General features: G+C 36.2%; 1 protein-coding gene across 1 annotated transcript in view; it reads left to right on the forward strand.

Annotated features, from left to right (window-relative positions):
* CDH17 (cadherin 17) overlaps positions 1 to 20,297 on the forward strand; it is a 44,868-nt gene extending 24,571 nt beyond the window's left edge. Inside the window, exons 10-17 of the mRNA XM_011384379.1 lie at positions 1,322 to 1,398; positions 3,268 to 3,459; positions 6,847 to 7,091; positions 10,202 to 10,332; positions 12,568 to 12,807; positions 16,940 to 17,056; positions 17,193 to 17,306; positions 20,200 to 20,297. Coding sequence (XP_011382681.1) covers positions 1,322 to 1,398; positions 3,268 to 3,459; positions 6,847 to 7,091; positions 10,202 to 10,332; positions 12,568 to 12,807; positions 16,940 to 17,056; positions 17,193 to 17,306; positions 20,200 to 20,297 — 1,214 coding nt within the window. The remainder of the gene's footprint in view (positions 1 to 1,321; positions 1,399 to 3,267; positions 3,460 to 6,846; positions 7,092 to 10,201; positions 10,333 to 12,567; positions 12,808 to 16,939; positions 17,057 to 17,192; positions 17,307 to 20,199) is intronic.
* Positions 20,298 to 24,951: the final 4,654 nt, after the last annotated feature.

A 24,951-nucleotide genomic window follows, 5' to 3' on the forward strand; every position in this document is an offset into this window, starting at 1 on the left:
AAAAAAAAAAAAAAAGAAAAAAAAAGAAACTGGACCACTTCATTACACCATATATGAGAATAAACTAAAAATGAATTAAAGACTTAAATGTAATACCTGAAACCATTAAACTCCTAGAAAAAAACATAGGCAGTAAACTGTCTGACATTGCTCTTAATAATATTTTTTCTGATATATCTCCTCAGGCAAGGGATACAAAAGAAAAAAGTAAAAAATGGGACTACATCAAATAAAAAGCTTTTGCACAGCAAAAGAAACTGTAACAAAATGAAAAGAAAACCTACTGAATGAGAGAAGATATGTCAATTATATGTCTGATAAGGGGTTAATATCCAAAATTTATAAAGAACTCATACAACTCAACACCAAAACAAAACAAAACAAAACAATACAATTGAAAAATGGGCAGAGGACCTGAATAGATATTTCTCCAAAGAGGGCATACAGATGGCCAATAGGTATATGAGAAGATACTCAGTGTCACTAATTACCAGAGAAATGCAAATTAAAACATCAGTGAGATATCACCTCTTAGAACCCAGATTCTTAATCTTTATGTATAGTACATCGTGGTTATTAGAATAATGGTGACCCAAACAAAGAACCTGTCATGTTGTTTCTTATTCTGGATATTTCCCTGAGCTCTCCATTCTCGCTCACACTCCATGTTCATCTTAAAACTAGGTTGAATCTGCTGTCTCTGAGTAGGACTTTGGATTGTCAAACCCATCCCTTAAAGCCTGTGTCATTTCCCCAGGGTTCCATGAGCCACCTCTTCCCCACTTTTGCCTCCAGCAGACTGGGCAATAAAGCCTTTTGAAGGGGACTAATTGTACCACTCTCTTCTTCACTTGAAGGGGAGGAAATAGGCACCCCAAACCTTCCCTCCATAGGGAGCAGAGGAGATGCTGGGATGTTCAGAGAAGAAAAAAGCCACCTGGGATGCTCAGGGAAGGCTTTCTGAAATGATAGTTTCACACTGGGCTTTGAAGGCTATTTAAGTTTCTCTAGTTAGAAAAAAGAGATTGCTTCACAGAAAAGGAGCAGTCTTGCTCAAAAACGAACCTTACTCCAGAAGGGGAAGGTGGTGGGCTATAGGAAGCCCAGGGAAACTGTATTCAGGACTTCTTTCAGCCTCCCCATGGTGACCTGCTTGTAGGTACAAGTGGGGAACAGAGGACACCGTTTCCATATAAATTGCAGATCAATGGCAAAATTGTGACTATGGCTGTCACTTACTGGCCAATATTTTCTTGCAGGTATCTAATTTTAATACATAATTTTTCAGTGAAAATTTTTGTGACGTGACTTTGATTTTCAGATTTCAAGACCCTCTGTCATGTGCAAGTCAACGTTATTGATATAAATGATCAGATTCCTGTCTTTGAAAAATCAGATGTGAGTAGTTGTCATCTGTTGTTTTTTCTTTACTTTGTTCATATTACTTGCCCCTGACTCTGGAATAAAGACACAGACAGTAGTTAGGAAAAATGCCAGACTTCACAGGTAGCCTTAGTCAATGCACTGGTAACAAATGCAGACACCTTTTTCAGTGGAAATCTTCAAGGAACTGTTGTAGTATCTGGGAACATCTGTTTATAAACTGCCAACTGTTCATTTATTCTAAGGGCTGCTTAAAAACTGCAACCACAATCTTTGTCAAATTGAAAGGAGTTTAATGGATACTTGCAGTTTGTCATTATATATTTTGTGTGTAATAGGACAATAAATAGATTACTGGTAGGTCTCAAATAAGCATTTTTAGTAAACTCATTTTGCAATAATTGGGTAAGAGAAGAAAAAACTAATCTCTGGCCTAAGCCAAAGTAAAATGTGTTCAAGACATTTGCAAAAATTAGGAACATGGGCAGAAAAAGCAGGAGAAAAAAGATCAGTTGAGGACATCAAGAAAAATGTTTACTTATTGTTGATGAAGGCTTTAAACTAGGGGCAGTTTTACCACTACTCCTTAGAAGGGGTGTCTCCATTTATTTATTCTGGAGCAGAGAGAAGCCCGTTTGACTAGATTGTTATGTCATGTTAGAAGTCAGTTATGAGACAGAGCTCTGTAACGATGTTCACAAATCAAAATAAGGACAAGGCTATGACCAAGAAGAGAAGATGATTTATGAGAGGTTTTGGGGTGGTAAGAGGTATGAGTGACTGAATGTAACTTGTGTAACAGGCACTGAGGCTAAACAAACATGAGGCAGAACCATTTTCTTCTCAGCCTCCATGATCCCATCTTTGTGTTGTGATTTCCTTGCATTACATCTAGACAGTGGTTTTAGATTGAGCATGAGAATCCTGCTTTGGAAGTCTCAGAGCTTGGAAATGCAAACTGGGCTCTAGAAAGTGAGTCTGCTGCTTTCACTGCTGTGGTCCTCTCCTGGACTCTGGCTGTTTTCATCTTTAAAATTGTGATTTCCAGAGAGATGATCTGGGAGATTTTCAGTGGGGAGAGTGGAGGATGGGATACAGTCTAGGCCAGTGATTAAGAGTGCAGGCTTTGAAGTTGGACAAATATGGGTTTGAATCTCAATTCTATATGATCTTGAGTAGGTTTTACCTCTCCAGTTCTTTGTTCCTCTGTTAAATCGAGAAGATAATATAACTACTTAGTAGGGCTTGTTGCTTATCTTTATTGAGTACATACTGTGTACCAGGCACTCAGAAGCTTTACACGCATTATCTTTCTATCCTCACAGAATACATGAGTAGTTCTATTTTTATTACCACCATTAGACAGATGAAGAAACTGAGACTTAAAGACATTAGGTAACTTGCGTTAAGTCACCCAGCTAATAAGTGACAAGCCTAGAATTCATACCCAGGCCATTTGGCTATAAAGTTCAGGCTCTCAACTACTACTTCTTGGTTGATTATGGATTTATTAAAATAATGTATGTAAAGTACCTGCCACATTGTAAGTACTCAATACATAGTGTCTATTCATATCATCACTAGTATAATAATTACAATAATAATTATTGGATGTGGGAGGGAGGGTCTCTTTTAGAATCCTAAAATATCTAGTAGCTCTCTGAGATGTTGTATTTCTTGGTACAGTGGATATCAGTCTATGAGTGTGACTGATGTCAAAATCAACTGCAAAATATTCATCAATAAGAAGAGCAGGCTTGGTAAGTATTGATGCAAACTCTGACTTGTGTCCATTCTGAAACCAAAGACACAAGTTAGCTCTTGGCAATTATGCTGGATGACAATGCACATTCTCATCATTTCCTTCCCCTGTTTCCTTCTTAGTATGGAAACCTAACTCTCTCTGAAGACGCAGTTGTTGGGTCTGTCATCTTAACCATCCAGGCCACTGATGATGATGAGCCATTTACTGGGAGTTCTAAAATCCTGTATCGTATTATACAGGGAGACAATGAAGGGCGACTAGGGATTGAGACAGATCCCCAAACCAATGCTGGATATGTCATGATTAAAAAGGTAAATAGCCTTTTAATGGAATTTGGTTTTTCTGTTGATTAATTTACTTATGACCATGCTGAAGGTTTGCAGTATATTCTTTTTTGTGCTGAAGGCTACAAAAAAGAAAAAAAGAAAAACAAAGACTCTGGAGGAAAGTTTTGAACCACAATAAAGGAAAGCTGAAGTACAGGCTTTTGAAGACAAAATAAAATAATTTCATAGGCAATAGAAGCACCAGGAGAAGAGTGCTAGTGGTGAAACAAGCCCAAGAACAGTGTCAGAATCCTGATCCCATTATCTACCATCTACTCTGCTTCCAACAGAAGGCCTCACTGGGTTTTAGCAGTGAGGTTTGTGTGTGGACCAACTCAAATCATTAGCATTTTGTGTCAGTCTGACATTTCCATTACAACTGACGTTTCCATTCATGCTGTCTACGTGGAGAAAAAGAACTATAGAAAGAAATGATAAAGGAATGGGCATTTTTCAGAGTTTGCAGTGGGTATTGCAGACAGCATATCTCCCATCCTCCCCAAGGATCAGAGCTCTCTTAAGGGTCTATGAGAAGTTCGAGGCCTGTCCATTTCAGTACGAATGATTCTCACGTCAACATTTTTTCATGGTGGCTTGTTGGGAAACAAGTTGATTTGACCATTTGTGGTTAATGGGCACCTTTAGGGAGATGTTGGTAATCCTGATTATTAGTGGTAGATTAGAACTTCAAGTATCCTCCTACACAACCTTGAGGCAGTATATTACAATGGAGCGAGCCTCTGACCAAAATCTTTGTCATATCCTTATTTTGTTTGTGGTTGCTTTCCAAGTGTCTAGAATATTGCCTGGCACATAGTAGAGATTTAATAAATACTGATTGACTAAATAAATTATTGACTTTTGTCCCATACACAATTGTTAACAAGCAAGCACAGAAAAGGGTCATCTAACTTGTGCTTTAGGCCTGTGAAGTCCTAGCTCTGTGTCCCTCAGACACTGTGATAACAGAACTCTAGGGAAAGGATTCATCTGACTGTTCATAGAAAGGTGATTCTAGGCAGAACAGGACAGGAGTCCTGGAACCCAGAAAGGAATAAGCTGCTGGACTAGCCAGATGCTTACACTCTTGTTCATGTGATGACCTAGTGATATACTATATTTTTAACCAAACTGCATGTCTTGAATACCACTAATATCACAATATCTCTTTGTAAGATCACTTTGCCAGTTAACAAACTTTCTAGTGCTGCTTTATATAGTGCTAGCTCAAGGCCTGTAGTAGCTGCCTCTGGAGAGGGATCTCTGAGTAAGATCTTTCAAATGCTAAGCAACAACCACCCCTGAGGTATGGATTCTTCATTAGGTTACACCAAATGTTAGCCAATTGCCCCTAGGATGTGTGTATTTACTACAAAAGATGTGTGTATTTATATTGTTTTTAGTGTTTTAAATAAATTAGACTTATAATATGGTTTCTTGTGTATGACTTAGGCTTACTTTTAATTCCCTATTCATTAAGCTATCAGGGGAATACTGTTGCTTCTAAATTATCATGTTAATCATTTAAGTGTTTAAACTAAGGTATGCTTTTAAATTGTAGTAAAAAAACATAATATAAAATTTACAGTATTGTTAACTATATGTACATTGTTGCATAGCAGATCTCCAGAACTCTTTCATCTTGCATGAATAAAAACTCTACGCCCTTTGAATAAACAACTCTCCATTTTATCCTCCCTCCAGCTCCTGGCAACCACCATTCTACTTTCTGTTTCTATGCTTTTGACTGCTCTATGAACCTTAAATGGAGTCACACAATATTTGTTCTTCTGTGACTAGCTTATTTCAATTAGCATAATGTCCTCAAGGTTTTCCTGTGTTGTAGGATATGACAAGATTTCTTTTTTTTTTTTTTAGGCTACACAAGTTTCTATTGTATGTATACGTCACATTTTCTTTACCCTTTCTTGTGTCAGTGGACATTTTGGTTGCAATTGTGAATAATGCTGCAATAAACATGAGAGTAAAAATATTGTTTTCAATTCTTTTGCATAAACACACAGAAAAAGGATTGCTGGATCATAGAGTAGTTCTAGTTTTAATTTTCTGAGAAACCCCCATGCTGTTTTCCATGTCTGTTGCACCATTTTTCATTCCCACCAACAGTACACAAGGGTTTCAGTTTCTCTACCAATACTTGTTATTTCTTTCTTTTAAAAAAAATTATAATGGTCATCCTAACAGGTATGGGTTTTTTTTTTGCATTTCTCTGACGATTAGTGATGTTGAGCATCTTTTAATATACTTGTAGGCTTGTTGTTTGTCTTCTTTGAAAAAAATAAATTTATATTCAAGTCTTTTGCTCATTTTAAAATCAGGTTATTTATTTTTTGCCATTAAATTGTAGGAATATCTTATATACTTTGCGTATTAGCCCCTTATCAGATATGTGATTTGCAAATTTTTCCCCCCATTCCTACGTTGCCTTTTCATGCTGCTGATTCTTTTCTTTATTGTGCAGAAACTTTTTAGTTTGATATAGTCTCACTGGTATATTTTTGCTTTTGTTGTCTATGCCTTGGTCTCATGGCTATAAACCAAGTCTCTTAATCACAATTCTGTCAGCAACTGCTCATCTGAATTACAAATGTGTAATTTGTAAAATTCACCAAGAAGCCCATACCCCACAAAGGTAGCCCATTTCACTTTACGAAGCACTTCTGCAGATGCTCTCCTTTGCTTTTCACATTGATTCTGAGGAATAAGGAATAGGTCCCACTCTATGGATGAGGTTCAGGCCCACAGCAAGATATGGTCAGGTACCCCAGTGATGGCAGAGCTGAAAACTTGACTCCAGGCTCTTGCTTCTCTCAGGAAATTATTTCTGTTGAGGCTTGGTGATGTCCTTACTAGCTCTATAACCTTGAACAAATGATGTAACCTCTCAGGCTTCAGTTTTCTGATCTATAAAAATGGGTGAAATAATAGCAACTTCTTCATAAGGATGTTGAAAGAGTAAATGTGAAAATATGTATATCGCTCTTAACATAGCACCCAACAGATGATAAACTTAAATGTTCAGCATTATCTTAATTCTGACCTTTATTTTTGAGAGAATCAATAAATTTCTGTTTAATGAACTATTCCAGGGTTAAATAAATTTCAGGAGTGCTGCATTTTTTTCCTCTTCTAGGAGAGTCAAAAGCATATTAGCATGTTAAAAGCTCTGGTAAATCCTGCAGCACAGACTTTTTCATGGTTCTATTACCATTCTGAAAAGTAGGTTTTTGTTGACACTGAATTGAGAACTGTTGCTTTGTAAAAGAGTTTTTTAAAGGAGTCTAGGGAATAAATCTTTTAAGGGAGCTAGTCATCCCAAAATTAATTGTATCTCTTTTTTGCCTTACACAGCCTCTTGATTTCGAAACAGCATTCATTCACAACATTTTGTTCCATGCGGAAAATCCTGAGCCTCTGGTGCCTGGTGTAGAGTATGATGCCAGATCTTTTGCCACGTTCAGTCTTTTTGTAACAAATGTGGATGAAGCACCCCAATTTTCCCAACAAGTATTCCAAGCAAAAGTCAGTGAAGGTGTGGCTGTAGGCACAAAAGTGGGCAACGTGACTGCCAAAGATCCGGAAGGTCTGGATATAAGGTAGAAGAGAGAGGGCTGGGCAGGCCTGGCTGTGCAGTGACCAAGGCCTGTGGGGAGGAGGAAGGGCTGGGAGGGGCAGAGGAGCTGGCTTGACTCCAGGGTTCTCCTCTAAGAGAGCAGCCAGTGGTCTGAAACTCAATGCCAGTACACATGGTGAACTTGACCTTGATTCTTGCAGGCAGCAGTTCCTTGGTTCTTGACGGTAGAGGTGGAAGATGGTGATGGAAGGGTGGTGTGGGTAGAGGGTGGGGAGATTCAGGCTCAGGCAAGTTGTAAGCATGTTAGATTCCATTCTGGCCCACTCACTACAGGTTCTACTGAGAGCTGATGAATTCAGGAGATGGGATCTAGAGACCTCCTTGTGTCTGAAACAGTCCCAGGCAGGGGCTGGGGTTTGGAGAAGAGTTCCAGCCCAACCCTAAGGCAGACTGGAGTTCTAAACAGAGAATGAAGCAAAAGCCCAACTGGGCAGACTCGGCAGGGATAAGGGAATCTTCTGAATGTAGAGTATATAGGTAGGTCCCTTGGTATTCCAGAGAGTAGGTCTGGGGCAACAAGACTCATTCCAGGGCCCACCCCTGGGGAGGCTCATGCTCAGGCTGAGGTGATTAAACAAAATGTATTAATATTTCCACTTTAGCAATTCTCAATCATTTTTCTTCCAGTACAATAGGACCAACACAGATTTTTCTTAAAAAGTACAATGATAATTAATTTGCCCCAAATATATACATATATGTATATATATATATACACATACATACATGTATATATCTATATCTGTCAATATTTCTAACCTCTGTAGAATCACATAGTTAATGAGCACATAGTAAGACTTGAACCCACATCTTTTGCGTCTATTGTATAACATTAGCCCTACTGTCTAAGGCATGGCAAATATTTCAGCATGATTTAAAACAATGTATGTGGTTAGGAATGGTAATTCCTTAAGTTTCTCTAAACATTTGAGGGGAATCTTGCCTCCAATGAGCTGTCATTTAGGTACTTGGAATCAGTGCTGAGACCTTTTTCTGATTGTCAAAGAGTAAAGTTCTTACCTACTGTTTAACTCTTTTTGTTTACTTCTCTAGTTTTATAAAGACAAACATAAGAGAGGAAAAACCATGGGAGACTTACTGTGTGGTTTAGTGTAGATATGCTACATTAGAACCACCAATTATGATGGGGCACAAATGTTTATAATTTTATAACCATTTATGTTTAATAAATGTTTCTTCCTCCTTTGCGACAATGCTATTAAAAATAGCATTTGACTTGTCATTAGTCAAAGACAAGTGAATAAAAATTTGAGTTATGAGTGAAGAAAACAAAGGCATTTAAGAGAATTTCTCAAATAGATCAAAGAAAAGATATATATATACACTATTAAGTTGAGATTGAGAAGATGAGGAAGAAGTCTGAAAAGGGAAGTGCCCTGTAAGAGAAGTCCAAATGAAGAAAGCGCTTTAAGAATGAGGAACAATTAGTAGTTCAGATGCTAGTAATACATTAGTTAAAAATGGAGATGATTCCAAAGTTTTTGGCCTGAGTAAGTTAATTGTTCTCTTTCTCTCAGCTTTGTAAACTTATAATCCATCAGCAACCAATGGATCCTAATCTAATTCACCAGCAAATATTAGAGATGTTTTTCATTGAAATACATCCAGAATACAAGTGCTTATCACCACTTCTGCCATGGTTCAGGCTACATCTCTTTTCTGGATTCATCCTTGCCCCTGTGCCACTCTTCCACCTCACCCTAAATCTATTCGCCACAGAGTGGTCCTTTAAAAAAGCAAATCAGATCATATGACTCCTCTGAAAACCCTCTGAAGGGTTCTCATCTCACTCAGGATGAAATTCTGATTACACAGAATTTCTTGTTCATCACCTGTACACATGCCTAATATAGCACTTGGCATATAGAATATACTAACATTGGGAAAAATTAATTTGATGAATTAATACATCATAACTTTTTAATCATCACCTTCTTCCTGCACATGTATGTTGTTTTCAGTATTTATTATATAAAATATTTTGACTATATGTATACCTGTGATTCTCCTGTAACTTCTATTAAATTGTTTTTGTGTGGGGAAAATTTCCGGAGGTGAAATTCTTTGGCCTAAAGATATGGACATCCTTATGACTATGATGTGTTGTTTCAAAAAAGGCCTTTTCAATTGGTTTTTCATGTGGTTCTAGTCTTGTCTCTCGCAAATTCATCTTTCACACACCTGCCAATGAGTTCCACTGAAAACACAAAACTGACTAGGGCACCTTCCTGCTTAATATCATTCCATGGCTGCTAACTTCTTCTCATGATTTGGCTCTTTCCAGTCTCTGGGACTTCATCATTCCCATTCACTGCTTCCCATTTATTCCCAACACTGCTGGAAAGTCTGACTCCCCTACACCTGCAAGCTCATCCTCAGCCTCTCAGCCTTAGCTTATGCATCTCCTGCTTGAAGCCACCTCCTTTTTCTGACCTTAGTTAAATTAACATCTACTCTTTCAGGAAGACTGCTCTTATTCCTGTGAACTTCTTTGGGATTCCATGAGGCCCCTTCCATGGTATTCACCACATTTTGTTGAAATTATCATTTCTGTATCAGACTCCTCCATGGGCCTAAGAGCCCCCTTTTGCAATCTCCTCTCTTGGTCCACTGCCTGATATTTGTTGAGCACTCAATAGATGTTTGTTGCATGAGAGAATTCACTGAGCCACCAGCAACCTCAGAATATCCATTCATTCACACAACGGTTGTTCAAGTTTTCTTAGAGGGGTGGGTTGCTAATAAGTTTTAAAAGATATTTCCAGGTTGTTTTCATTGAAATTCTTTGATTGCCAGAAAAGTTTAACTTTTTCCCCTAGAGTTTGTGACTATTCTTTTTCTAATAAAACAAGTACAGCTACCACTCTGTAAAGATAGTCCTCCTTTTGAAGATAGATGTTATGCAAATAAAACATTAATAATACTAAATAATGATCTTTTATGCTGTAAATAATATGCAAGGGATAGTGCTGATGTAGTGATGCATAAACTATCTTCACATTTTCATGCAGAATAATGTGGGCTTTCTTTTGTTCTTTTCACCTTATGAAGTTATTCACTGAGAGGTGACACGAGAGGTTGGCTTAAAATTGACCCTGTCACTGGAGAGATATTTAGTGTGGCTCCGCTGGACAGGGAAGCTGAAAGTCTGTATCGGGTACAAGTGGTGGCAACTGAAGTAGGTGAGCAAAAAAAAGTAACATAAATTATTAGGGGATACATCAATAGAAATGGAAGAGAGGGGAAGGTGAGTGGGAAGGTTCACTGGGTCAAATCTTATAGTGGAAGAACAAGAGGGTACAGGAGTGGAAGAAAGTGCTTCTTTGTTTTGTTCAAGATGAGAACCACACGTTCCCCAAGCAGGGCTCCTGCAGGCAAGGTTGCACCTGCAAGCTGGCTCGGCTTCGTGGATACTGCTCACTCTGTGGTTTCCTATAGGGACTGCAGCTCTAGGAAGGTTCCTGTGTGCCCACCAAACTACTGCCTTCTCCAAAATGGTTGGAGGTTTCTCCTGAGAGCAGGGTCAAACTACTGCCCTGCTCACCTAGACCATTACTTGCTCCTTCGGTCTTAAATTGTAGCACCTCAGGTTTTGTCTTTCTTGAAACAAAATGTTATATGCAATGTTCTCGATTTTGATATGTGCCAGAATTGCCTGGGGAGCTTATTCAGTATGGACCCTAGTTACTCCTGGAGTTTCTGATTTTCGGGTTTGGGTGGCCCTGGATATCTGTTTTGATGAAATAAAGTGAACTTTGAAAAGGAAAGACATTATTTAGATAAGCCAAGAATGTTTGAATTGTCCTGATGTAATCTTTACAACTCATTTAATTCAGTTGTGGTGATTTATATTACCCACTGGTTCTGAGTGTGGAGTTCCAGGGACTTTAAAAAATTAAAATAAAAATAAACTCACAGAAATAGTAAGGATGGTTCTTGTCATTTAAACCGAATTCTCCAATTTAGAATAGGAATTCCATTGATCTTATCCTGATTAGAGCCTCTAGTTAGATAGTAAATATATCTGCCTGGTTTACCAAAAAATGAGAATTGAACAAATTATGACTAAAGAAATAGAGTTTTAGACTAAAAATAAACTTTTAAAATGTGAGGCCGAGTTGAGAGCTGGAATAGGGAACATTCCAATAGATGAGAATCATAAAAATGTTCCCTGCTTGTGAAAAGATTAATAAAAACAAAAATACTGTAGTCAGGTGAAACCAATGAGGGTAGAAATGAGGAAATGTGTGTTGAATTTGCAACGAACATATGAGTGGACAGGTTAGCCAAAGTGGGTGAGGCCCTGACTCTCTTTCTTGATTGCTTCTAGTTAAGCACATTCCACTATCACATTGTATACATTTAACTATTGATTTATAAGCTCCCGATTAATCAGGAGGAATGTTCTGGCTGGGCCTTCATGCTGTGCATTCCACTGCAATATACTGTGGAGGTCAACACTTCACTTTGGATGTGTCCTAAGGGCCTCTCACATTTAGTTGTTTCATAAACCAAAACCAGAGTTCAGAACCCTGCTCCATTTGCAGTTGTCAACCCTGAAATTATGCAAATAGGTAAAATGACCTCAGGAGCACAGTGGCTTTTCCTACTTTGGTTAAGTGTTGTCAGGAACATAGAAGACAGTTGAAAAGAAAAGCAAGAAAACAGGGTTTACTAGAATTGAAGCCGGTAGGAGGCAGAAATTGCAAAAATAGTATCTTTGATAGAGGTCAGAGAGAAAGAGAGTAGACAGCATTCATGTTGCACTAACAGCACTATTTTAAGCACTCAGTGTAAAAATTTACTCCTCATACAACACTATGGGGTAGGTATAATTATTGACTTTATTTTATGGATGAGAAAACCAAGGCACCGAACAGTTAAGTAGCTTGCTCACCACTGTGCCATTGTAAAGAACTATTCTGTAGCCTTTTGCTATTTTCTAAGAACACTACATGTGGGATCCTCACAAAGCCAATTGTTTTACGACTGAAGAAATTAAGCTTAGAAAACTTAATGAAAATGCCTCAGTATTGGGGAGCAATTTAGGGTGTAGGTTCTAAGGTCAGACCTCCTGGGTCAGAAGCCTCTCTTGTTGTGTGACCTTGGGCAAGTCACACTTCTCTCATCCTCATCTGTAAAAGTAAATCAAAGTTTATTTGAAGTGATGTATAGAAAATATTAGCACATAAACCTTAATTGTTATTACTATTATTATCATCGTCATAATTATTAAGACTTTTTAACCAGGAAATTAAACCAGGTCTGATTATAAAATTTTGTTATCTTCCTACTACCTCAGTATATTCAGCTACTTAAATTATAATTTTTTTTTTTTAAAAAAAAAAGAAAATTTCCTTTCTTATTAAGAGGAAATGAGAGAGTTGATACCATGTTTCAATCACTTAATTCCTTAGGTGGATCCTCCATGAGCTCCACAGCGAATTTCCACCTGACTCTTACTGATGTGAATGACAATCCCCCAAAGCTAGTTAAGGAGTACACAGGCTTATTCTTCTGCTATCCCCTCAGAAAACCTGGAAGTGTCATTTTCGAGGCCACCGATGATGATCAGCAGTCATTTCGAGGTCTCCAATTTACATTTTCCCTTAGCAGTGAAAGCTTACAAAAAGACTGGGAAGTTTCCAAAATCAATGGTAAGTTGTCAAAAGTACATCAAAAAAACGGATGTATGGTGAAATTAGTTTTTATTAGCCTAGGTGTGCTTGCAGCATTCAAAACAAGGCTTTCTTCCATGCTCCAGGAAGGTTGTTCATGCTCTGGGAACTTGCAGAGGGAAGTTCTCCATAGAGGAAAAAGCCCCCGGCTTTGAAAAAAGGAAAGATTGTTAACATACAGCATCCCCCTCAGCTGAACAATCTGAGTAGCAATTGCAAAATTTCCAATGGCAGCCAAGAAGCAAATATCATAATGCTTTTTAAAAACAGCTCTATAGAAGTATAATTGACATACAATAAATAGCACATATTTGTTAAAATTTATATGTGTATACACTATTGAAGCCATCAACACAATCAATATAAGAATATTTTCACCACCACCAAAATTTTTTATGTTTTGTTGCAATTCCTATTTTCAGCTCACCCTGCCCTTACCCTATCCCCAGGTAACCACTGATCTGCTTTCTGTGTGCTACAGGTTAGTTTGCATTTTCAAGAATTTTATCAAAACAAAATAATAGAATATACACTTTTTTTTGTCTGGCTAATTTCACTTAGCATACTTATTTTGGGTTTTATCCATGTTGTTGTGTGTATCAATTCTTCATCTCTTTTTATGGTGGAGTAGCATTCCATTATATGACTATATCACAATTTGCTATCCATTCACTTATTTATTGTCATTTAGGTTGCTTCCAAGTTTTGCTATTACATATAAAGCTGCTGTGAACATTCACTGAACAAATATTTTGTTTGAGCATATGCTTTCATTTTCTTCGTTAAATATATAGAAGTAGAATGGCTGGATCATATGTTAGTTTATGGTTAAATTTTTAGAAAATGGTTAAATTTTTAAGAAAATGTCAAATCACTTTCCAGATCATTTGTAACGTTTTACATTCTCACCAGCATATGAAAATTCTAGTTGCTCAACATTTTCCTCAATACTCACTATGCTCAGTCTTTTCAATTTTAGCCATTCCTGTGGGTATGCAGTAGTATTTCATAATGATTTTAATTTATAGTTCTCTAGTAAGTAAAGGTGTTGAGAATCTTTACATGTGCTTATTTTCCATTCATATATCTTTTTTGGTGAAGTGTCTAGTCAAATATTGTGCCATTTAAAAAAATTGCCTCTTTGGCTTGTATTGTTGAGTCATAAGTATTCTTTGTATAGTCTTGATACAAGTTCACTGTCAGATACATGTTTATAAATATTTTCTCCTAGTCTGTGGCTTGAATTTTCATTTTGTAACAGTCTTTTGAAGAGCAAATTAAAAAATTTTCATGATATCTGACTTACGTTTTTCTTACATAATTTGTGACTTTTTTGTGTGTGATGTTTAAGAAATTTTGGCCAAACTCATGGTCACTTAAAATTTTCCACTTTTTTCCCCAAGTGTTTTATAGTTTTAGCTTTGCATTTAGTTTTATGATATATTTCAAGTTAATTTGTGTATATGGTGCATGGTAAAGGTCAAGGTTCATTATTTTAAAGATGGCTATCTATTGAACATTGCTGATTGAAAATATACTTTTCATATTGAATTGTCTTGGCAGCTTTGTCAAAAATCAACTGACCACATATATATGGATCATTTCTGGATTTTCTTTTACTTTTTATTTACTTTTTATTTTACTTTTTATTTACTTTTTATTGATCTCTTTGCCTAACTTTATACCAATACTACACTGTTTTGATTACCGTAGCTCTATAATAAGACTTGAAATCAAGTAGTATAATTTTTTCCAACTTCATTCTATTTCAAGATTATTTCACCTATTGTAGGTCTTTTGCATTTCTACATATATTTTAAAATTTAGCTTATCCATTTGTAGCAAAAAAAAAAAAAGCCTATGGAGATAGTGATTGGGATTGTATCAATCTATAGCTGAATCTGGGGGAGAACTGACATCTTAACAAAATAGAGTCTTCTAACCCATGAACATGATATTTCCATTTATTTAGGACTTCCTTAATTTCTCTGAGCAATGTGTTTTAATTTTAAGTGTATAGTTCTTGTAAAATTTTCCCTAAGCATTTTATATTTTTGATGGTATTTTAAGTGGTATTTAAAATTTTTTAGTTTTTATGTAATATAGGAATATAATTGATTTTTATGTATTGATTGTGTATCCTATAACATTGATGACCTCATTATTAGTTCTCTCTCTTTTTAGATTCCATAAATTTCATACATAGACAATCATGTTTGTGAGTAATAATAATTTTATTTCCTTTCCAATATGAATGCCTTTTATTTCTTCATCTTGCTTTATTACTGGCTAAAACCTTCAGTACAATGTTTAATGAAGGATGTGAGAGCAGAAATAACTTGGCTTATTCTTGATCTCAAGGAGAAAGCATTCATCTTTCATCATTAGGTGTACAGTTCTCTATAAATACCCTTTACCATATTGAGGACTTTATTTTCTATTCCTAACTTGCTGAGAGGTTTATTTGCTTTTTTAAAAATAAAAATGAGTGCTAAAATTTTCAAGAGCTTTTTCTGCATCTATTTAGATGATTATGTGGTTGATTTGTTTTGTTTTGTTTTGTTTTTTTGGTCTGTTAATTGGTGAATTATATCAATTAACTTCTAGATCTTAAACTAGTCTTCTGTTCCTGAGAGAAAGCCTACTTGGTTGTGAAATATTACCATTTTTTTTATTGTTAGATTTAATATGATAAAAATTAAGAATTTTTTCACCTATATCCATGAAGCATATCAGTCTATATTTTTCTGTTCTCACAGCGCCTTTGTCTGGTTTTGATGTAAGTCTGAGTAATACTGGCCTAATAGGATGAGTTAGGAAGTATGCTACTTCTTCAGTTACCTGGAAGAGTTTTGCAAAATTGCTTTTTATTTCTTCCTTAAAGTTTGATAGAATTCACCAGTGAAGCCATCTGGACCTGGGATTTTCTTTGTAGGAAATTTTTTCTACATATACAACTTCTTTAATAGATACAGGGCTATTCAAGTAATGGATTCCTTTTCAGTTGAGCTATTAGCTTGTATCTTTCATATAATTTGTCTATTTCATTTAATTTGTCTAATTTATTGGCACAAGTTATATATAATATTATTTTATTATTCTTTTAATATCTGCAGAATATATAGTGATATAATCTCATTCTGATATTGAAAATTATGTATCTTTTTTTCCCCCGATCAGTCTGCTAGAGGTTATTAATTTTGTTGATATTCTCAAAGAGAATTTTGGTTTCATGGATTTTTCTTTACTGTGTTTTTGTTTTGCATTTCATTGCTCAGATATTTATTATTTCTTTTATTCTTCTTATGCTATAAGAATTTTTTCTTTGTTAACATAGGAATTTGATGTAAATTTATCTCTTAGTGTCACGTTAACTTCATTCCACAAAGTTAGATGTATTGTGTTTTCTTTTTCACTCAGTTCAAAATACTTTCTAATTTTCCTTTAGGTTTCTTTTGTGACCTATGGATTATTTAGAAGTGTATTTTTTAGTTTCCAAATATTTTAGTATTTCCTATATCTTTCTGGTTACTGATTTCTAATTTAATTCCATAGTGACCAGAAAACATTTGACTGGAAATCTTTTCAATTTATTGAGATTTTTTTTTCAGTACTTTAAAGATATTTCTCCACTGTGTTCTGGATTATATTGCTTCTTTTTTGTTCTCTTGAGTGTAATGTGTCTTTTTTCCTCTGGATGCTTTTAAGATTTTCTCTGAGATTTGCTGATCTTCTTGGATTGAGGATTTAGTTTTTGTTAAATTTGGGAAAAATTTAGCAATTATTTCTTTAAATTATTTTTCTAATTCAGTGTTCATGGCAATTTTATAGGACATAACTACTGTGAATAATGATAATTGACTGTATTCAGTATTCATTTTTACAGAGAAATCAGGAATTGAGAACTTAAAGAATGCTTTAACCCTTTTTGACATTATGGAAGGAAGGTACATGGTGATATTTTAGGAAAGTTTAGGTAGTTTAACTCATACTTATACCTAACCATTTCCCAGTTAATCTTAGTATATGATATAAAGATGAGCTTTAACCCTGCAAATCCAGGGGTCTGAAGTTGTGTTCCATGTCATTCATTTTACTCCTTTTCTGTCAGGAACTCATGCCAGACTTTCCACCAAGCACACAGGCTTTGAGGAGAGAGTTTATAATATCCCAGTTCACATCAATGATGGTGGTCGGCCACCCATGGAAGGGACTGTTTTTTTACCAGGTAGGTATTTTGCTGTAGGCAACTTGGGATAATGTCTATCACCATGGGTAGTTTGAAAGAATTCTAGTCTTTGATATGGAGTTCTGCAAATGTTCGCTTAAAAATTTATCCTACCAAATACTGTTTTGCTTTTCAGTTACTTTCTGCACTTGTGTGGAAGAACGATGCTTCCAGCCAGCAGGGCGCCAGCCTGGGATGCCCACTGTGGGCATGACAGTTGGCATACTCCTGGCTACGTTTTTGGTCATTGGTGAGTATAATATCTCAGATTCAAGGATTTCTGTGCTGGTTTCAGAAACATAAGTTCACCTAAGTTCTGCTTCATGGACTGGTCTAGTGGCTGTTCAAATAGTAAATGAGGCAATAACCAAGAATATAGATTACCTGGTTGGGAAATACTGCTTTAGTACCACCCTCTACCCATCATTGCCTTGTTGGTTAGTTTGAGAAATATACAGAGCTTTAAAGCATAAATGGTTGTATTTTATGCCTAGTTACTGAGCATACATGATAAAAGAGAAAGAAATGCAATAGCTGTGACTTTGCTATCTATCAGGCAGGCACTGTGCTTGGTATGGGGAATAATAATGGGAAAGACATAACAAAACCTATACTCACAGAGCTTATGATCTAGTCCATCATTTTTGGAATAGGTACAAGTTAGCCTTCCAGAGATGTTGACATACCTGAAATGTTGCAGAACGTTTCTCTGTACATTTCCATGACTGTGGACCATAAATCTTTATTGCTTCCAAATAATTCCACTGCATTAAAGGCCTCATTTGCCTTAGTCTTTGGCCTGGCTAGATAGCAGAGTCCCCAATCTAGCTGTCTGCTTTTTTATGAACAATTCAGTGCCTCAAATGAGTGCTTACCCTCATTCAACCTTTGTTCTCACCACAAGTTAAGTATTGGAAATAGATACTTCATCAATTCATGGGTATTGGAGTGTAGGTGTTTACATAGTTTAATATCTTTTCTTTTTTAAAAGAAGGGCTGGGATTATTCTAAGTATTCTTAATTATTCTCTCAGCATCTGTCTTTTCTGCAATGACCCAATCTGTCATATTGGACCCTGATTCACAGCACTAACAGAGTTCTCATTTCCTATACTCTTCCATCCAAAATCCTCATTATTATGATATGGCAGGGCCTTCATCACATGGCTATTACCCATCCTAATATGTGCATGGTGACCATCATTTCCCTCTGATGACCAGAGTCTGGTGCACACCTTTTTGAGGTTCCATTACTTACCAAACTCTTTTCTACCACTATGCCTTTTTTTATTCTATTTGACTTCCCATCTTAAGGGATTTTTGAGCTTGTATACCAAATAGCAGCTTTCTAGTATGACCATTCAATCCCATAATTTTATTGCAAGTTAAAGATTGGATGAATTTGCAGATATAGATAGAAGTAATAGGATCTTATAGTTTTAATCATTACTTTTTGCAAAATAGGGTTGGGATTATTGCAAGATTCTTTTAAAAATAACAATAGAATAAAGACCATGCAATATCCTTTATTTTATTTATCTTTTTTTAAAGTTTGGTTCACATACAATATTATGTGAGTTTCATGTGTACGATATAGTTATTCAACATTTATGTACCTTACAAAGTGATCACTGTGATAAATCAAGTAACCATCTGCACCATGAAAAATTATTACAATACTATTTATTATATTCCCGGTGCTGTACGTTACATCCCTGTGACTTATTTTACAGTTGTAAGTTCATACCTCTTATTCTTCTTCACCTTTTTTGCTAATCTACCCATTCCTCTACCTTCTGGCAACCATTAGTTTGTTCTCTATATCTGTGAGACTGCTTCTATCTTGTTTGTTCACTTTTTTTGTTTGTTTTTTAGATTCCACATGTAAGTGACATCACACCGTATTTGTCCTTCTCTGGCTGACTTATTTCACTTAGTATAATACAGTCTAGGTCCATTCATATTGTCACAAATGGCAAGATTTCATTTTTTTTAATGGCTAAGTAATATTCCATTGTGTATGTGTGTTGTGTGTATACCTATATATATCTATATATCAGTAGCTCTATCTATATATTTCTGTCTGTCTGCCCGTCTGTCTGTCTCTCTTTCTCTCATCTATCTGTCTATTACATCTTTTCTTTCCATTCATTTATTGATACACACCTTTGTTGCTTCCATATCTTAGTTATTATGAATGCTTCAATGAATATAGGAGTACATATAACTTTTTGAATTCATGTTTTTGTCTTCTTTGGATAGATACCCAGAAGTAGAAATTTTTAGCTTTTTTGATGAAACTCCTTACTGTTTTCTACAGTGCCTGCACTAGTTTACAATTCTACCAACAGTGCATGAGTATTCCCTTTCCACCACATCCTTTCCAACACATGTTATTTGTTGTCTTTTTGATAATAACCTATATGATAGGTGTGAAGTGATATCTAATTATGGTTTTAATTTGCATTTCTCTGATGATTAGTGATGTGAACTTACTGCCAGTTCAATTTCCTTAAAACAGCTCCCTCTTCCATATTGGTCTCTGATTTTTAACACACATTTAGTGCTAAAATGTACAATGTAATTTCTAGGAGTTTAAAGATAGGAGAAATATGAAAGGTTAGGTAGTCTACTCAAACTGGAGTCATGAGGAAAGCATCCCCAACATGTGATATTTCGACTGGAGACAGTGAAAGTAGGCTTTGGGTAGGTGAACAGATCTTTGAACAGCTTTCTGGTTGTTTGATTGGACTATTTTTTCTAGAGAAGGAGAAGGACTAGAATCAACATTTACTGAGCATGTACAAAGTTTGGAAATTGTCAGATGCTTGCACACTTAGTTTTCAGAGTAGTGCAGGTATTAAGTTCTATATTCCTTGATAGAGACCCAGCGATAGCCACTAGCTTAGATATGACTTAGGACTTAGTACATACTCACTGACAATAAGATAAGTGATAAACTTACTTATCTAAGAAAACCAATGCCTAGAATCTCTTATTCACCAGGACAACGAAACTTTATTGTACCACAAACTAAAACGAAGTTGTATGAGTCATTTTTTCCTACCAAGATACTACTTTATAAATGAATGTGACAGTATATTTTAAGATCCCATCTGTTTGACCCTGAGTTTTCTCTTTCAGGTATAATTTTAGCAGCTGTGTTTATCCAAATGAAGAATAAAGACAAAGATAATGTCAAAAGTGCTCAGGCCTCTGAAGTCAAACCCCTGAGAAACTGAATTTGAAAGGAATGTGAGTTTATATACCAAGTTCTATTTCAGTAATACAACCATTTATCCCACAATTCTGCTTTCCGCCAACATGTGCACTAAAATTTTTTACCTTCTTGTCCTTTAATATTTTGTAACTTTTAGATATTTTATGTGCTATGGACATTAGAGATACTTTCATTTTCGCATAACACTTTCCCCCTCTACAAAAGCCTTAGCTACTTATCCCAAAACAAAACTTATGTGTTTTTCCCTTTTAGGGAAATATGAGATGATGAAATAGTTTATTCATTTTTTCTTTGTCAAGAAAATTTATTAGTTGTCTACCACAGAACTTCTTGGATTCCATTTATGCTTTTTATGTTTCCATCCTGTGTCCCCTTCCTCATGTTTTCTTTGGCATTTCACTAATTTGAAAACATTTGTTGGAAAAAAGAACAAAGTGAAGTTTCATTAAAAATTTAAAAAGGAGCCTTTGTCCTTTAGTTTGAACAGTAACTCTTCAGTGTTATTAGCTTTTTTTTTTTTTTTTTTAGCTCAGTGTGGCTTATGTCACCCTTCATTTGAGATTTTTCTATTTGGGAATGGCACAAGCCTGCCATAGGCCATATAGAATGCTATCGCAGAAACCAACTGCTGACTTAGTTTACCCACTACCTACCATGCTTACATGCTACACATGTTTTCTTTGTGTGTGTATTAATAAAATTTGGTTATTATATATTTAATATATGGAGAAAAGTAAGGAAGCATGAAAGAAGTAGTGACAAAAATCGAGAATAAATGTTAGCTGTTATTTTTGTTTTCCAAATTTCTTTGGCTTTGCTTCCTGGTTCTTTGCATTTTTTGAGAAAAGGGCTAGATAACAGTGGTTGTCAAAATTGCCTTCAATGTAGAATTAGCCCAAGAGGAGGGGTCTACAACAAAATGGAAATTTACTCTCTCATGGCCATAGTTTGAGGAGTTCAAGGCAGATATGCTATGAATTTTTAAAATTTGGTAAGGGAACCTTAGAGATTTGGAAACATTTTTAGACCTAGAGCTATTGTTTGATTCCTGATTTGAGCCATGAAAGAATTCAACATTACACAACCTCTCAGAATTTTAAAGAATTTTCTGGAAAATAACTTATATCTGAAAAGGTGATCTGACATTGATGGCTGAAGCAGGCCATAGAGTTGTATTTTCATAAATAATCCTCTTTGTGGGCTTCTATTATATTTTTAAAGTCAAAAAAATGAAACAAAAGGAAATATTTAAACTCTGTTTCTAAGACTTCAGTATTGTTTTATATTATCCTGTACTTTGAACTCTTTTACCTATGTTTTTCACACAAGGCCATTGGAAGTCCCATAATGGGTGAGGTTCTCTCCAATATAACCATACATTAAAAGACAAAATGAAACAAAGCAAAGCACAAGAGCACCAAAAACAAATTTACTTCACAAATTATACCCTAACCTGAGGAATACCTTTTATAGGTATTTTACTTGTGTCATTGACCAAGAGTGACTGTGACTTGATATTTAATTCACTTAAAATTGCATTATTGCTCAAGAAATCTTATTATCATTACTAAAATATGGAGGCTGTCTCAAGGCAGGTCTGCTAAGGTGGGCTCAAGAGGTCTCTCCTGTTCAATTTAATGTCCTCTCTGGATCAACCTGTATCACCCAATAATAGGCTGATCACATAGAACCTTCTTATCTAAAATCATTGATTGATATCCATACTTCTTGTGCTGCTTCTTCCCTAGGTGTGCCCTCCCTCTCACCCTTCCCTTCCTTCCATGACCAGATCTTACACATTTTTAAGTTCATAAAGACCAGTTTAAATACTGGTCTTTCTGAGAAGGCTTCTCTGATTTCCTATAGGATACCAGCCCCCTTCACCATCTAAACTTCCACACCGTGGTGAGGAAAATTACTTGTCAGGCCAGGATCCATTTCCTCTTCTAATAAGAGCAATTTTATTTCCCACTGGAAAACATCTCCCTCACCACCTGATCAGTCTATATAGTTTGAGTAAAGCCAACTCCCTGTTTTTCTCCCTCCCCCCAGCTCTAGAGATAGGCACTTCATCTCAGTGAGACTCACTCCTAGAATTTTAGTCAAAACTTTAGGAAAAGAGTTCTCTTTATATGGAATTTTCAATCTAGTCACCACAAGAGGTGAGTCTGCCTCAGAATGAGGACCACAGAGAGTCAAATGATGAGAGGAGAAACTTTTTAAGAAGTGTACTTGAATTCAGCTGTGTCTGAAGGCAAACTTACCCTGGACTTTTCTATCCCATGAGCCATTACATTATATTTTACTTAAAGCTTAATGAATTTCCTAATGAATTTCTATACTTGCAACCAAAAGAATAGATACTTTTACCTTTTTTATGGCCTTTCTTATGTTCTATGATTAATGCCCATTTGATCTCCCAAACTGGTCTGGGACTTCTCAGAATCTTCTCATTGACACTATGACAAATCTTGGCTCATAATGGTTTCCTCATAATTTTTTAAAGAATGAATAAAAGAAATAGCTGATTTATTTTAGCCACTTATGTTGTTGTCATTTAAGTGCCACTCGTTAGCCAAAATTGGTACTACATTCTTCATGTTCACTTACAGTATACTCAAAGACTCCTTAAACTCCAACTTCACTGATCTTCCTTTCCCTACAAGCAAACCTTGATGTGCCATTCTAACATACTCAGAGCTGTCTGTAGTGGCAAATAAGGGCTATAAATGACAAAGCCTCCAAGAATTTCTGGGTAGTTAAGAAATAGCTGTGAGACTAAGAGGGTCTCAGGGGTGGGAATGGTAGGTATAGATGAGAACTCTTGTGAGAAGCTATGTATAATGTCTCAGTTGGTTCTGGGGATCAGTAAATTTAGAGTGGGTATTTCAGAGTGTTGGTCCTGGTATGGTATGGATAATCCATAGGCAGGAAGCTGAGGTTACTGCTCAGGTATCCAATGCAAGAAACAAATGATTTGTTTCTGTACAATGCTATATTCTGTACAATGCTATATGCATTATGGAAGCTTGTTAAACCAGAACCTTAAAAGTTACCCACCAAAAAAGTACATTATCTTAAAATTCTACTTAAAAATCATGTAAACTTTTATTAAGTGCACAATTCAGTGGCAGTAAGTACATTCACATTGTTGTGCGATCATCTCCACCATCCATTTCCAGAACTTTTTCACCTTCCCAAATGAAACTCTACCCATTAAACAACAACACTTCATTCCCTTCCTTACCCCAGTCCCTGGTAACCACTATTCTAACTTATTGTCTTTATGAATTTAACTATTCTAAGCATCTCACATAAATGAAATCATACAATATTTGTCCATAATATCAATGTTTTAAAACAGGTTTTACAATATTAACTGAAATAAATACACTTAAATATACATTTTACACACGTGAAGATATCTACACAATATATACACGATGCACATGTGTTCCCCAAACACCACACACATTGGCATTGCTCCCATGTTTCTCCACACAAAAGCCTGTCTCACTCTGACGGAGTCCCAGGAAGTGTAGTCAGGCGTTGAATGACCAATTGTCCTCAGTGGATGCATGTTAGAATCACCTGAGAAGGTGTTTAAAAAATACTCATCTCAGCACCCCACCTACACCTGAATTAGCATCTCTGGATAAGGGGGTAACCTAGCTTTAATATTAAAAAAAATCTCCCCAAGTGAGTTTATTGTGCAACCACAGCTGAGGACTCTTATTTGAGACAATCCCTGAGGGCCAAGTAAGTACCAGGCTGCTGTGGAAAATGATCCTTTTCAGGATCTGAATCAGCATCCTTCTTCAGAACACCACCTTCCCAGTCCTCTCTACTTTTTAGGTAATTTTCACCCTAACCAGTCCTCCCCAGACCCTTGGCCAGATGCAACTCTGGATCATTGCCCAGAGTTCAGGGAAGGTCTGAGGGGCCACTGTCAGGAGCCACTCCTCTGCCCACAGAGACCTTTCTACTCAGAGCAGCCTGGTGGGTCCAGACTCAGTTCACTCTACCACCATGTTGGAACCTGTGAACTCCAACCATGAAGCCGAGAAGAAGGAAGTGCAGAAGAGTAGCCCCTTTTGTATGCCAGAGCTGAGCAATGAGCAGCAACGTGTCTCTGTTCGCCAAAGATGCAGCTCTCAAAATTATTCTAAAAATACATGTTTGTGTAAAGTGACCCTTTAAAAATACATATAAAATACATGTTTGTGTAAAGCACAATACCTGACTTGTGTTTGTGCTTGGAGAGTTGGCTATTTAAAGGAATATTGACAGTGTAAAAACACAAAGAATAGTTTATACTATAAACCATTACTTTCCACTTTATTGGTTTTCCATTCTTACCTACCAGCATAATACAGGCTCCATTTGGCATTTCAAAACAATTTCCTCAGTATATGCTATGTGTTGGTCATTTGTACGCCATCTGAGCTCTTAAGACAAGGAGGATGGCCTCCTGAGATGATAAATAATTCTAAAGTCTAAGGGGCTGCCTTGGAGTCCATGTTGATGGCTCAAGCACAAGTCATACTTGTCGTTATTTGTCTCCAACAATCATTGATTTCTTTGGACAGAAGCCAGATCCCTTTTTTCACATGGTCCTCATCCTGGGAGTACAAGCTGGGTGGGCATTTGAGACA

The sequence above is a fragment of the Pteropus vampyrus genome, unplaced genomic scaffold (assembly GCF_000151845.1).
Source record: "Pteropus vampyrus isolate Shadow unplaced genomic scaffold, Pvam_2.0 Scaffold572, whole genome shotgun sequence".
NCBI lineage: Eukaryota > Metazoa > Chordata > Mammalia > Chiroptera > Pteropodidae > Pteropus > Pteropus vampyrus.